At 32.6% G+C, this 16,677-nt stretch overlaps 1 protein-coding gene across 4 annotated transcripts in view; it reads left to right on the top strand.

Annotated features, from left to right (window-relative positions):
- Positions 1 to 16,677, top strand: part of Gas2 (growth arrest specific 2) — a 124,335-nt gene that overhangs the window by 36,805 nt on the left and 70,853 nt on the right. For all 4 annotated transcript variants that reach the window (XM_047518379.1, XM_047518376.1, XM_047518377.1 and 1 more), the window contains exon 4: positions 9,145 to 9,286. In XM_047518379.1, coding sequence (XP_047374335.1) covers positions 9,145 to 9,286 — 142 coding nt within the window. The remainder of the gene's footprint in view (positions 1 to 9,144; positions 9,287 to 16,677) is intronic.

Raw genomic sequence — 16,677 nt, 5'->3', positions numbered from 1 at the left:
ATAGAAGAGATGCCAGAGGAAAGCAGCCCAGAGCATGCCACCAGGAAGCAGAGAGAGCTCCACTCACCAGGGACAGAATATATACCCCAACAGCACGCCCTCAGTGATTGCTCTTCTAGCCACATCCTCCCTGCCTTCAGTTACCATGCAATTCATTCCAATCAGTAGGTTAATCTCAGGGCATTAGTCCACTGATTGGGTTATAACTCTTGTCATCTAATCATTTCACCTCTGAAAATTTTTATTTTCTCTAACCCATGAGCTCTTGGGGCACACCTCATATCTACATCATAATTGTCTTCATCAGAAAATTGCTTTATACTCACAACATGACCAAAAATATTGTGCAGTACAGTGTGGTTAACAAAAATAACAATAACAACAAACAACAACAGAATTTATTGAACCCTAAAATACATTCAGTTTTGTGGAATCCATCCATAAGACAATTTTGAAAATGTATTCCTTTGTTGAATATTCTACAAATGGGTACCAAAATGTAGCTTTGACTAGCCAGACACAGTGTTGCATGCCTGTAATCCAAGTGACTTTGGAGGCTGAGGCAGAAAGATCACAAATTCGAGGTTAGTTTGGATAACTTAGTAAAAACCCGTATCAAATTTTAAAAAGGAGACAAGGGATGTAGCTCAGTTGTTGTGTATTCTTGGGTTCAATTCTCAGTACAACAACAATAAAAGTAGCTTTAACTAGAACATTAGAATTAGTGACTCTGTAAACTCAAAATTCGTTGACAATAATTTATCAACAAACATCTTAAAACATGAAGATTTATTGAAAATTAAAATTCAGGATATATGTTAAAAGAATTATCTAGCCTTAAAGTAATTTCCTAATTATGGAAGTGATCAGAAAATTGATATATAGTCTCAAAAACAGTTTTTTAAACTCTCATGGATTTTGTTGATTTACTATGATTAATTAATAATTTGAAATTACTATTAATATTGTTGAGCATCTGAGGGACTATCACACCTGTCATTCAAAATGCCTTTCTCTAAGAAAACTTCTGTATTCCAATTCATATTTCACTTTTCCACTCTTTCTCCTATTTCTGTGATGTGAAGGTTCCCCAAGACAGAGGTGGTGAGAGAAAAATAAATGAGTATTTACCTTTGTACAATCTATACAGTTTTTCCTCCAATTCATTCTTGACAAAAATGACATAATTATTTTTCCAAACCTCACATACGATCAGGTTACTTCTTAGCTTAAAATATGAAAACCTTTTATTACTCTGTGTTATGAATACTCAGATTGCAAACTGGCAACTGCTTGACTTGTCCTATATTATATACCCAAATGCTCAAAATCAGGCTATTTTCAAATGAAAATACCTGAATTTACTCATTTTTCTGAAAAATTAGAAGACCCCATGATATTGGGACTCTATTCCTCTATGGTGACCATGAATGAATAAGGGTGGCTCTCCTGGACATGGAGTGATCCCTTCAGGTGTGCACAGTCATCTCCACTCCTCACAGTCCCCTGCAGCTAGCCACTTCATTCTTTTGTTTCATTTGCCTGGCCTTTTGTGAAGCCTTTGAATTCATTAGCCCCAGTAGAGATTCCAATTATGATGTTTATGAAGCATGAAAGACCCTTTGCTATTCTTTCCTGGTTTACTTTTCTATTCTCATCCTGTCCACATGTACCCTGCACTCATTCCTAACTCCCAGGCTTGTTCAAGACTGTGGGATGACTCACTTTCCCAATACCCTGCCCTTTGTGTGAGTTCTGGAGATGCTTCAGTTTTGTAAGTGGCTGTTACTTTCTAAGAACTTCCATACTGATGCCTACCTAGTCCAACACTCCCTGAGATAAACACTGATCCCTAAAGTTCCCAAAGAACTAAATTTAGACCACATCTTAACTTCTGTAATTCTTACAAAGTTACATGATTTTTTTGTTTTTTTCGTCTTATTCAACAAGACATGGAGAGTTGCTAGAAAGGAAACATGGCCCTATATTTTCTGCCTTTCATTCTCCAGTGCCAGGGTTACAACTGGCAGAATTGCAATTTAATTATGATTAGTGGAATTAAATCGAATTAAATTTCTGTTAAAAAATTTAGATAGCCTCACCAATTAATTGGATCTTAAAGTATAGAACTAGAGTCCTGCAGGTTTTAGGAAGCTTATCTCTTTCTAGTCATATATAAACAGTTAAGTTGGGAGAATGAAAGTTTTTATAGGAGCAGAGCATTTGAGTAATGATCCTCATGTTGTATAGAAAAATTGGGCACCAAGTATTTAAAAACCAAAGGAAGGTATTTGTTCTTAGGTTGTGTAAAACTACATGTTTTCCTTTATGAAGCATTTGATGCTTCTTAAGCAACTATTAATGACATGGGAAATTTTTATAGACTTTATTTTTTCAGCTTTACTAACATAAGTGGCAAAAACCGTGTATCTTTGTGGGGTAAAATATAACATTTTTATATATGCATACATTGCAAATTATAAAATCAATATAATTAATATGTCCAGTACATCACTTTTTGGGATGAGAACTTGTAGGAACTATTCTTTTGACTATTTTCAAGTGTAATACAGTATTATTAATTACAGTCATCCTGCTGTATGGTGGATTCTACATAACTTGTGCCTAAACTTTGTACCCATAAGCTCACATCTCCCCATTCTCAACCCTCCCTTATCCAGTCCCTGGGAGCCACTATACCACTCCCTGTTTTTAGGAGTTTGACTTTTTTAGATTCCAAATGTTAGAGAAGTTTTAGTTTTCCATTAAAGTTGAGTGGAATGTACACCAGAATGGTATATTTGTTACAGCCCATGAGCCTACATTAACACATCATTATCACCCAAAGACCATAGTTTACACGAGTTCACTCTTCATGTTAAACATTCTGAGTTTTGACAAATGCATGACTATATCCAGTAGAACAGCGTTCATGATGTAGAATGGTTTCACTGACCTTAAAATCCTGTGTGCTCAGCCTTGTAATTCCTCCCGCCCTGCTTTCCCCTGATCTTTTCACCATCTTCTTAGTTTTGCCTTTTTAGTTTGTTATACAGGTGGAGACATCCACATGCAGCATTTTGAGATTGACTTCTTTCACTTAGTGATATGCATTTATGCTTCCTCTGTGTCTTTTTATGGCTTGATAGCTCATTTCTTTTTATCCCTGAATATTTTGTTATCTTCCCATGCCACCATGTATTTATCCATTTACCTAGTGAGGTCCTTCTTGGTTACCTCCTAGTATTAGTAATTATGAATAAAGGGTGCTGTAAATACCCTGGGCAGGTTTTTCAGTAAGTGTAAACTTTCAACTCATTTACATAATAATTAGTATTATCCACCTCCTCTTTTACACCTTAAGTTTGAGAACTAGATTTGGTCTTCATTTCTAACATAATTTTATAACATGCCAGAACTTTTATAAGTAATCCAAAATGCTTCACTTATTTGCTAACTCTGTTATTTAAGTGAGGATCCTTATAATTTTGGAGGAAGAAAGGTGCACCAAAATTCTGTAAGAAACCTTATGTCTTACTTTTTTTTTATTATGTGAATATTGTTATAATATCACAGCATGAAAATCATACCAATATTTTGATATAAGACTTGATATCTATAGTGTGGAATTCATCTTGGAAAGGGAAAAAGGAAGTGGTCCACTTGGAATTCAAGCTTAGTACATTCAGTTACTACTGTACTAAATCATAGCTCACTGTTTGAGGCACAAGGTCCTATTGTAGAGTCCTGAGGATATGATACCAGAAAGGTTTCTTTTTACCTCACCTTAAAAATATGTCTTTAATTTTGATCTTAAAGAATGTATTTTCATCTTTTATAAAGCCACTTGGTATTTATATTTAGACACCTTGGTATTATGAATGTTCCAATGAAATAATTTTACTGAAGGAGATTATTTTTCAATAAAATATATAGTGAAACTAAAAGCAGCATGGGGATACAAATGGAAACATTATTTCCATGATGGAAAGTGTGACTTTATTGCCTGCATATTTGAACAGTACATTCTATATGCCCTTTGGAAAGGAAAGATATTAGTTCTTGGCAAGTACCAGGCCTTCCTCTGTTTTATATCTGAAATGTCTGCTTGATGTGATTGAGGGGAGTGTGTGTCTCAAACTTTTGTGAAGAATGAATTATTTAAACTACAAATATTAAATTTTCTGTTCACAATATAAAGGGAATTAAAGATGCCATTCTCTTGATCTTATTTTTTTATTTTATTCTGACCTTGAATAGATGACAGACAACACATAATTCTTTTTTATGATACTTGGCCAAAAATTAGTGAAATAAATCAAATGATGAAGTATATTAAATTTGAGGCACTAGTGAGCTTTCATGGAGTAGTTAAAAGTGTATGGATATAAAGACAGAATGATTTGGTTTGAACTGTGTGTAAGCCCAGTTTGTTCAGATGGGAAATGGACATAGTATATTTACCTAACTTGTGATGGTATATTTTGAGAATTCAATAGGATAACTAATCTGGAGAGAGTTTCACATTCCCAGAGGATGGTAGGCACTCATTGTACTAGTTCCCTTCCTCCTGACCCCACCATAAATTTCAGAAAGCAAGTTAAGTCCCTCAAGTGCATAAAGTACCTATCTGTCACAGAGGCAGTATAATGTTAAATAAGATCCTGATTCTCCAGGCATAGATTATTATATGTGTGAAAAATAAATTGCTCACTACTGGCTTTTTGAAGCTAACAATAACTATAACACCATAAACAGAATATAACAATTCTGAACACTGTATCAGTAAATGGAGTCTTCATAAGTGAATAGCAACTTGTCTGCCTCAGTTACTACACACAGAGGAACTAGTCAAGTGGTCAAATAGTAGACTATAAAACACCAAGTAATGGTGAACTATGAACATGCTTATCTAATATAAGGGCCATAAACTTCATATGACTATTTAAATTTAAGTTGATTAAAATAAAACAAAATTAAAAAGTTAATTCACCAGCCACACTCACTACAGTTCAAATGCTTTAGAGTTTAATGCACTGGTTATCACAGAAAACTGTTCAGTACCAGAAAACTTATCCAGAAGCTGAGTTTATATTTAGGATGGATGTAAGAAGAAAACAATAGTCTTTTATGAATTCTTACAACCATAATGAAAAAAATAAAATGTTTAGAAGAAAATATGAGAAAAGGAAATCATAGGCTATTTGGTATGTTTTTACTTGTACTGATAACAGTGATAATGAATAGTAGTTATTGAAGACTTACTGTTACAATAGAATTGAATTATAAAAGAGAAGACTGAGACACAGATATCAAGTAACTTGCATAAGATATCACTGCGCAAAGATGATATAACTGAGTATTAACTCAAGTAATTGGACTCCAAAGCCCTAGCAAGTAATTTACCTGAGATGTAGTGGATTAAGTTCCATTGCTGTAGAAATTATCTGGAGAGTTGAGCCGTGGATGGAAAGATAATATGTAAGACATATCAGGTGATCTACATACGCAGGCTGGTGGAGCTTTTTTTGTTGTCGTTGTTTTCTTTTGTTTTTGCATTTAAGATATTCTTGTCCATAACTGTAAAGTTCTCAGCTATTTGAGTATGTTTCTAAAATTATTGAAGCCAGCTCTGAATTCTAAACCTGCTCTTCCCAAGCTTTTCTTTGACAAGATGAATAGTTGATATCACTCGATAGATCAGTTTGTGTTAATTTAACCTTTATTATGAAAGAAGTATTACAGGGTTGGATGTTCTTCCAAGATTGTCATGAGAACTGAGAAAAATTTACATGTTAAAAAATCACAGGACAAAATCTCCAGAACATAACCAATATCTTTGTATAAGACATCTAAAACTATTTTTTAGTTCCAAATGTTTTGAATGCTAGTATTATTGAATCATTGGTTCTTCATTTGAGTGAAACCAAGAATTTTGCTTCCAAACTCTTAATTACAAATGGTGCACAACCCTAGGAAGACCCTGGACTCATGGGGAGCATATTGGATTCTGCCTGGCCTGGTAGCACATGTCTGTAATCCCAGAGGCTCAGGAGGCTGAGGCAGGAAGATCAGGAGTTCAAAGTCATATCTGGTACAAAAAAAAAAATATTGGTTCCTACAAGCTATGCACTGCTGCTCTCTGCCAGTTAGCAGAAAACCTTATTTCTACTTGTATGTAATGGACCCTACTGGTTCTGTGTGTGAAGGTTCAAGAGTCATTTTGACTAGTGAAGGTGACTTAAAAATTCTACCAAAAAGTTGTTTCATCTTCATGAAGATTGGAACATTCTATTCATAGTTTACTCCTAATATTCCACTGATACAGAAGCACTGATGTAAGTATCCCATAAATTACCTGAATGCCATGTAATTTAATCAATACTGACTTCCTCTGCATTGGAAATTCCCTAGTTATGAAGTATTGGTAGCCAGCTTTTATTTTATTTGTCCTAAAATAACTTTGATATCTTTCAATATGATTGCATTGAATTGTAAGGAAATACTTAAGATTCTGGAATATGATATATAGATGATTTTATAAAGACTTCGAGCTTGTAGGAGGACAGTTTTCATTTTTATCCTTGGTACTTGTCCTTGTAAGTTCTTAAAGAGTAGGTTAAACAATTTTTGAGAACATGTTCCTTGTGAGTATTCTCTAAAATGTGTCCCTTGGTGAATTAAGTGTTAACTCAATCTCTTGCTTCCTCAGAGCAATATGGATATAGCATTCCTTTTTTCCATACAGATCATGAATCTCATTCCCCTTAGCATGCACTTACTTATGTTAAGTATTAGTTCTTAGATCATAGTTTTTGTATGCAAGCTCATTGGTTTGAAGTGGTTTCAAAATCTTGCCCACCACAGCAAGGATATAGGTAGTTGATGTTAAAACGGCTCAGTGTTTGGATTTATTTATGTTATTTTAAAACTTATCTTTATTGCTTTATTCACATTATGAGACAGCTTTATAGCCAAATCTTGTACATATTTTGGGGCAAATCCTTTTATTGAAATAATGTTTTGGCTGACATAATGCATCCATGTTAGTTTTATTGTTTGAAAGTATTGATAGAATATAAAGACACTGAAAATCCTGCTACTTCTTTAAGAATTATATAAAATGAGAAGTAATTGATTCTCTATGCATAAATCAATCCCTTCCTCAAAGGTAATTACCACAATTTGATTATATCCTTATTGAGAGTAATCCTAAAATTACTTCTTGAAGTAATCCCAAGTTTATGGTCTATAATAAATACCTATGTGTATATATGTATGTGTGTATATATGTATGAAGTACAATGTATTTATAAGGATTTGGACTTCATACATAGTCATTATTTGTGCATGAATGTAAAGATACCTATTTACAAATTTGTTTCTGCTTTAAGATTATACTTGGGACGTATTTATGGTTCAGTACAGGTATAGTTATTTGTCCTGTTCCTTTTAAATGATTGCATAGAGTTTCATTTAACTTGTACATATTATCTAACCATCCCTCTCTCGACATATTCTATTTTTTCTAGTCAATCAGTATTGCAGGAATTATACTAGGACATGTATTTTAAGTTCTAATGCCATTATATCTGTAAAATGTATTCTTAGAAGTAAATTGCTAGATTTAAGCAGATGTATTTCACTTTAAAATTAAAGTACTAATTGATGTTTGAAATACTTTACAAGAGACATAATATGTTCTTTATGATTATTTTTGCAAGTTATATACCAAGCATTTCTTTGAAAACCTGGACCAAATCTGTTAAGCAGATTATTCTATAGGCAACCCCATATATAGTTTATATAACTTGAAGTATGTATCTGTATAAATATTTGTATATCCCTGTTGTGTTATTTTATCTACCAAAATCAAATTTAGTCTGCAAAAAAGAGATGGGTCTTTGAGATTAGACAACTATATCTTTTAATGAATATAGGAATGTAATATTTTTGTTTTGTATCCTCAAAATTGCTGAGCATGAAGGACTGTGTTAACTGTGTTTGAAGTAAAGAGGATTTTACCAATCCACTTAGGCCACTATTTTAATTTTTATAGCCATTCTTGTATATTAATTTAATAATCTTTAGTTGGTTGTTACATTTAAAGGTTCCCAATAAAAAGGGAAAACAACAAGTCTGTGAATTTAAAGTTGTTCCTTACCCTTGATCATTTTGCTCTTTGAGACAAAGCTTTATGTGGCTCACTTTACCCAAACACTTGACTAAATCTTGTAAATCACACAGAAACACTTTTTATGGTTTCATAGAATGCCCTGGAAACTGATTATATCCTATTAAGGAAAAGACAACTTGGTATGGTGCCAAAGGAGATTTCCTGCTAAAATCTTATTAATGAGTTATGTTAAAATCTTGTTAATGAGAATGTCTGTCCAGGTTCACATCCCCTTAAGAGTTTTCTTATCTCAAGAATGAAATGATGCAGAATTGTATCCTTCAAGGTCAGAAAGCATAGTTCAGATGAGAATTATCTTTGTACAGCTATATCCTATGGTTTAAAATTCAATACTTTAGAAAAAAGACTGTACAGTGTTATTTTTAAAAGGTTTTTTCATATGTGCCTCTCTTAGTACCAGTATGGACACTTCTAGGTAAATTTTGCTACTGTCTTTTGACTTTATAATTCTTGGGAAACTTTTATGATATAGTTATATGTATACACTTAAGAATACAAAAGCATACTCTATATATTTTATGTATATATCAATTTATATGCATATATAATTTTCATATACATTTACATGTTTTCACAAATGAAAAAAACATTTATAAGTACTTTGTAAAAAATACTGACAGAATATGTTCATAATAAAGAAAAAAAAAAGAAGAAGAAAAAGAAATAGAGAAGAAACTATTTGAGCCAGGAAAGGAACTTATGCACATTTCCTACAAAGTACTAAAATGGCAAGTATGTATGCTTGCAGGCACAAAGTTTTCATGTTTCTTTATGCCAAGTAAGTTTCATTAGCATTATCTTTCCTTTTCTATAATTTTTCACAAACCTATTTATTGATGTGAGATCATTCCAAAACATTGTCTTGAAAACTTAAAATGTGTTTTTAATATGTCATAGTGATAACTTTGCCAGATATTCCACAAGAGTGAGATTTCTTTATTTTTCAGAGTCTGCCATTGAAGAAGATTCCATGCAAAGCCAGTGCACCCTCAGGCTCCTTTTTTGCCCGAGATAATACAGCAAATTTCTTATCCTGGTGCCGAGATTTAGGGGTGGATGAAACATGTCTATTTGAATCTGAAGGTCTGGGTATGTATTTCTTTCAGAACTTTAGCTGATAAAATATTTAAATTGTTTTTTATCTCAGTAGATATTAATCAATTTTTTTCTATGATGGAATTACAGAGATTATTATCTTTAAAAAGTATGATTTCCTGTGAACTTAATAGATCTCTTGTTCCACTGCATGTGGAAAAATATATATGTCTTCTTACTATTGCTTACCTTGTGGATAAGAGAATAGAAACAGATGTGGCACAATCCTTTCCAAGCTAAAAATGTGAGCAATTAATGCAACTTGGTCAGTATTTGGAAAGCACAGGACTATATTTTACTACCAGACTCTAGTTGGGCTAGAAGGTTAGCTATGTATGTTCCAGTCATGAAAACACCATTTTCCTTTCTCCTCAACAAAGTATGAAAACTTTGTATCTCCCATCAGCTCCATCTTTGTTGAAATTGAAGTTTGGTAGTTTATATATTTATCTGGCTTTTTTCCTAGAGAGATAGAAGTCCGGTATGAACAGGGGATATTGAGATAATCAAAGATAATGAAATAAAAGGCAGATACATTCTGTGAACACCTACCCAGATTATTGTTTTGTTCTCTGAACGAATTTTGGCAAGTTCACTTCCAGATCATAGAGTGAGTCTTTGTATTTCCTTTGAAGAAAGCACATGTTTGGACTATATAGTGTTTCAACAGTACCCAATACCATGAATTTGAATGTTCCAACCTCCTATATGGGCACCACTGCATGATAACTCTTAATGTGGAGAATTAAAGTTCCTTTTTAGTGAGATAGAACCAAGTAAAGAAAGAAAACATCAAATAGAAAGAAAAAGAAGACTCTGGTTCTTTTGCCTGAAGTTTACAAAATTTAATTCACAAAATCTTAAAACAGTGAATATTAACATTAAATTAAGCTGAGACTTTTAGACAATTTTAGACCTGAAAGAAAATTGAACAAAATTATTGCACAGTAGTGTACTATAAGCAATAGTGTGCTGCTTGAATGCTTATTAAATAATTAAACTTTGAGTGTTACCATTTCATCACATAAGAGAAGAAATTGAAATATGTATCACATATGTATAGCACATACCTATGTGTATATGTATATTACATATGTGTGTGTGTGTGTGTGTGTATATCTCCAAGTCTTAGTCACAAAGAATATACTCAATATGTGCCACAAAAAATGTGTGGACAATTAATGACATGGTATGAAATTCTGAAGTGCTCCTACATTGACAAAGAATTGCCACATGGGGGAAATTGCTTCATTTTAATGTTAGTTTGTTTGTATATAAGTTTTTATTAAAGAAACATTTTTTCATTCACTATTATAAACCAAGTGCATTACAGAGAGCTATAAATGTAAATATGATTTTGTCTCACAATCCGTGAGTTGTTACTTGAATTAATATAAATTTCAGACACAACAATCAATCTAATTCTAAATTTTCTCTTTTGGAAATAATCAGTATAGCTCAAGGTTCCAGTGTGTATTTTTGTACACTATTTAATTTGACAACTTTTTGAATTCCAATTCAAGTAATAAAGTAATAAGTAATACTGTCTTCTGTAGCTACAAAGCCTAAAGCAAATTCTGGGATTACCTTGGTAGGTAAATATATACTTCGTAGCACTTCCAGTTATGTCAAGAAGAATTTTGACACTGCTTTACTTTTTTACCATGTTTGACAAATAAACTGACATTATAAAAAGAAATATATGCATATATTATATATAAACTGTTGAGTGATTTGCCTGTTATTCAGTTTTGATTATCTTCTCTAACTTAGCTTATAACTTTCAATTAACATACATCATTATCCTATGTACATGTATGAATACACGAATGGTATGAATCTACATCATGCACAACCATAGAAATGGAAAGATGTACCCCACTTGTGTACAATGAATTGAAATGCAGTCTGTAAAAATAAAAAAAAAAATAATTAAGGCTATTAAATTCAAAATTTCAAGGCTTTTAAAATTGAAACTCATTTTTAATCTTTTCAGTTCCAAAGTAAATCAAAGAATTAGGCAGCAGTTTTCTGCTAAATTAAAAGATAACTTTGAAATTTCTCCTTCTCAGATAAGGACATGAGGTGAGGTATAATAGGCCCTGGGATACAGAAGGAGGGGGCCAATATTATAGCATTGACTTTAGGATTAGTCAGAGAGAGGAAACAGCTGTGCCCATAGATGTTAATGATAATCAAGGGGAGGGACAATGAGAAATTCCATTTTCCCAAGTGGAATCCTTTCTCCTTGGATTTTCCTTATTATTCACTGTGGGTGAGGAAGTGATTGAGCGACTGCTGCTGGCCTTGAACTCTGTAGTTGCAGAATTGACTTTCCTATACAATAACACCATGTACTCTGCTTGATGTCTTTTCACACTTCACTTTTGAAAGGGAATTTAGGGCAAGTTTTTTTTTTTTTTTTTTTTCTTTTTCCTACCTTAAGATTTCATTTCAATGACACACCAGATGAAGAGCATCCTTTGTGTCCTAATGTTTAAAACAGCAAATCAAATGAAAAGATGCCCTGATGAAGGGGGAAAAGTGTTTGAATGAATGATAAAGTAGATCTCTGTACTGAGTGTGTGTGAAAAGGCTTCTGTTTTTCTGCTGTTCAAAGTCTTTGCCTGCATAAAGCATCCTTATCTTGGTGGCAACTGATATGCTACCCTTCGCAGCAGTGCTTTTCTGTACAATTATTTGTGAGAAGACTGTAATTCACAACTCAACCTTTTCTCTTTCCACAACAGCTAATAACATGAAGTCTCCAGGGGTGGGGGAAGTTGTGTTAGGGAAGAACTGGGGTGTCCACAGCCACTGATGGCATATGCTTCTCTTGCTTCTTGTCAGTTTGATTGTTGGCAGATATCTTCCTGTACAATCACATACAATATATAAATTGCAATTTATCTTCTATAACTCATTTTCCATGACATTTTTGGAAGATAATTTTTCCTCTGAAATGTCAGTTCTTAGATTGCAAGTTAACTGATTCCTGAATAGTACTTTAGAAATGAGCCAACAAAAACATGGACAAAAGCCATAAAAGGCTTGCAAAGATCGACCTAAGTTATGAAAATGTTGGACATCTTAGTAATAAGGTAAATAAAAACTATGAAAAATGAGCAAAATAAAAAAAAATCATGTATTTGGTGTTGGTGAGTGTATAAGAAAACAGAACTTTCTGCCTTGCAAGCACAAGGCCCTAGGTTCGGTTCCCAAACAAAAAAAAAAAAAAAAAAAAAAAAAAGGGAAAGAAAACAGAATCTTCTTGAATTGATAAAAAATTGGGAATTGGTAGTCCTTCTTTTAGGACTACCAGTTACCAGAGTGTAACATTACATATCAAATACCTCAGAAATGTTTGTAAACTTTAAGTTGTTCTATTTCTAAAGACTTATCTGAAGAAAAGAAGAGATAGGCACCAAAATGTCCATTGAAACATTTTTAAAAATAAACACTGTACGATAGTTGGTGTTAGTTTAAAACAAATTATAGTCATCAATAGATGCTAATCTAAAATAATATTCTTGAAACCACTTAAGGATATGAGAAAAAAATGTAATAAGAACATGATGGTCCACATTTATATATATCATGTAATAATAAAATTCATATTCAGAATTTAAAACAGAAAAAATAATTGGGTTGGAAATTATATTTTCCTCAATTATCTATTAACAAACTTCAGATAGTAAAGACTTTTGGCATGTAATCTGAAATATGAATAATTAACTTTATTTATGTTAAGATACAATTGGGCCAACCTGCAAAGAGAATTATTTATTGACACATAATTTTGTATATCAGCATATTTTAAAGTCATTTTCATATTATTGAGGATAAACTGCACTTCATGTGATTATGAAATTGTTCCATAATCAGCAGTTCTAAGAGAGAACATAGATTTCTGTACACTCTGTGCAGCATATTCAAACCTATGGTCCACAAGTAATGCTCACCCTGACCCCTACTGTTCAAACATTGTTGACATATAAATTAATGCCTGGAAATTTTGTTTTCATGTCTCTCATATAGTAAGATTAAATTCCTTTAAAGCATTTAGGATTGTGCTTTAAGTTAAAAAGATTACCAGGAATATTTTCTTGAATTTATATGTTTGTAGTTTCTCAGTCTAATTCGAAGTAACCTCTCAATAATTATTTAAAGGAAATGAATTTTTAATTGTGGAGTAAAACCAAAAGTGTTTAGATGTGAAAGTATTTCTCTTCTCAGTTTCAAAGAGATGTGAAAGATATTTGACTACATTAATCAATAATCTTCCTAATACTAGATAATAATTTTTCAAATATTAATTTAAATATTTGACTGCCTTTCCAAGGTTATGCTGAATATTTTTATGTGGCTCATGTTTACATCTTAAGATAAACCTATTTTCAGCTTAAAAGCAATATATGTCATGACACTGATGCTTTTATGAGAATTGTTTCTAAGGTTTTTTAAGTATAAATCAATTTTAAGTTAGTACTATTTTTGTTTACGAGGTTTATATATAACTTATGTTGGCATGCCATTTTAGAAATTCTCAGTTTAACTCTTTTTCCAGAGATTTGTTTATTTTCTTTACTTTGGTGATCTGGGAGATGGAAAAAAGGGGGGATGGGCAATACTTTATAATTCACACTGTTTTATTTACAACAATTGTGTCAATATTATTGTGTTATTGGATAATTATAGGATTTGGAGGCCTGTGACTATTCTGCATCTATTTCTCTGAGAATGAATCTACTCAGCAAGAAAAGGGTTTGCTATGTGCTGTGTAGCATGTGAATGTGTGTGATTTGTTTGAATTATAACTTTTAAGTTTTGTTTCCTGTGTTTGTGTTTGTTATAAGTATTGTCTTCTTTTGATGCATTACTCTGATGAGCAGTTTTTCAAAATCCTTTGTTCTATTGAACATCCATCAGTATTTTACTATTTGTGGTATTGATTTGATGTTTTTGCACAAAAATGAAATGACTCGTGTGTGGATTTTCGAACATTAACCTTTCCATTCTATACTTTAAAAAGTCACTGTTTGCATCAGAAAAAGAATCCTTGCCTGCTTTCTGGTGTTTGAGAAGTCACCCCTTGTTCTTTCTGTTGTCTATATTGAGGACTATAAGAGTATTTCTGTGAAGGATAAAAAGCTTTATTAGTAAACATAGGATAACAATTTTGTGCCACCCATTCAGCTTGAGGTTAACTCACTTAATTTTCTTTCCCAGACTTGTTTTCTTTTAGAACCCCGTTTTTAAAAAAAATAAATTTTTGCTTCCAAAAGTACTTACTTTATTAGCATCAATTCACTTTTTACTTTTGACTCTGGGAATTCCTTTCAAATCTAGTCATTCCCCTATTCTAAGGAAAATGTAAGAGAGAACAATATTGAGTCTGGTTGAGACAAAGCTGAGTGTCTGGAATGATGGTTTCATCAAGGACTTGACAGGGTCAGGTTGAATTAGGAAAGTGGGCACCTTTCTCTCTTTTCCAGGATTGAATTTTCACTGCCCTAATGTTTGATGGATATATATAACTTTATTCTCAATAAAGGACAGCTAAGCAATGCCCATAGGTTACCATATGCGCTCTCCCTCAAATCATCATTTTACAAATGATAAACTGTCTTTGAGAATTAAATTATTCACCAAATATTATTAAGATTTTAAGTGGTCAAAGGTAAGATTAAAATTGAGCTTCATCAATTCAAAAGATCACTCTTATGTTATGGAAATTTGTACTTTGGGTTAATTTTAAATGTTTGTAGGATTAAGTTAAAGGAAAAATGAAACAAATAAAAATGAACTTAGAAAAGACTCTTGCCTCACATTACTGTTCTGAGTGATAGTGACTTAGTCTGTGAATTTAACAGGAGAGCTGAGTGCTGGAGAAAGAAAGGATACCACCTCTTCAGGTCATTTCTCAACTAAGAGGCAAAAGCAGTTAACTGCATACAGTCTATTCTAGAGTTTCCATCACTCATGTGATTATGAGTGGCTACTCTTTATGTGACTTATATGGATGCCATATTCTATTTTAAATCATTCTACTATTAATTTTCAAAGATTTTAATCACTTAGCATTGATGAACTTTTGAAATTTTTCCTTGTTTGCTTTTTCCTTCTTAGCTTCAGATTAGGTTTTTTTGTTTTTTGTTCTGTTCTCTTGTAATTCTGGAGATGGAACACTTTCATGTCAGTGTTATGGACTGTATATTGCTATCCCTAATTGCCTCTTACATTCAAACTCTTCGTTTTCTGTGTAGATCTTCCTCAGAATGATGAGACTTAGGGAACAGTTCGTGGCTATCCCTTTGCTTTCATGATCAGCAGGTTTTGTACTTGTAAATCCTGGAAGGAGAGAAATGCCCACAACATCTACTAAAAGCCAATCTAGGGTATGAATGACTTTCCCTCCATTCATCTTCATCATGACAATCATAGGTGTTATACTTCACATGTATAGAGCATGTTTCATGTATCACACAGCACAATTATTTTAGCAAAAATACCTATCAGAATTATGTTATGATTATTGTTATCATATCATATTAAAACACTGCCTATCAAACTTTGATGTATTTACTCTTCACCTGGAAAATTTTTTAAAATGCAAACTCTGACAAGTAGGGCTGAGATTGAACCTGGTAATTGTATTTCTATAAGTTCCCACGTGAAACCAATTTCATTTATCTGTAGACTGAGGGGTATAAAGTTTACTAAGTGTTTATCATGTTCCAAGTGCTCTCATCAGATAATTAACTAGGAAGGAAGAGCAAGTAGAAGACATGGCACCTGTTCTGGAGATTAGGAAACTTATTCCTCTGACTTACACAGTTTCCTATATTGCCTGTTCTACCACTTTGAATATTTAGAACCTCTTCTCTATTCTGCAAAGTCAGGAAGCCATTAATTTATGATATTTTTTCATCATTCGACTCCATTAAGTCAATATATAATTTTTTCAAGTTTTCTTCCAAAATAAAAAGTTAAAAAATGGTTTCCTTCAATATTACTATAAATATTGCAACCTGTAGTTATATAGAAACCAAATGCACAACAAATTTTTCATGCTTTCATTTCTTTGCCCATCTGTTAAAACTTAATATATTTAGCTACACTATACATTCATGGTCTAATGCATTTTATCCTTGCAGATTCTGTGACATTGAAACTCTAACCCTTGTTTTAGTGGAAGACCTCATTTTCTATTCCTGGAGCAAGCAGCATTCCATTTGACATTTGATGCCCATGAGATTTTTATAGAATTTAGGTTATAAGATTGAGTCTCTGGACACATATTGTTGAATGGGAATCTGTATTACTTTTCCCAGAGGTGTTCTGCATTATACTTTGCTTTGATTTGGTTTTGATTATTTCTTAAA

The sequence above is a fragment of the Sciurus carolinensis genome, chromosome 11, assembly GCF_902686445.1.
Source record: "Sciurus carolinensis chromosome 11, mSciCar1.2, whole genome shotgun sequence".
In the NCBI taxonomy this organism is placed as follows: domain Eukaryota; kingdom Metazoa; phylum Chordata; class Mammalia; order Rodentia; family Sciuridae; genus Sciurus; species Sciurus carolinensis.
Note: the sequence above shows the minus strand (reverse complement) of the source record. Positions and strands in the feature narration are given on the sequence as shown.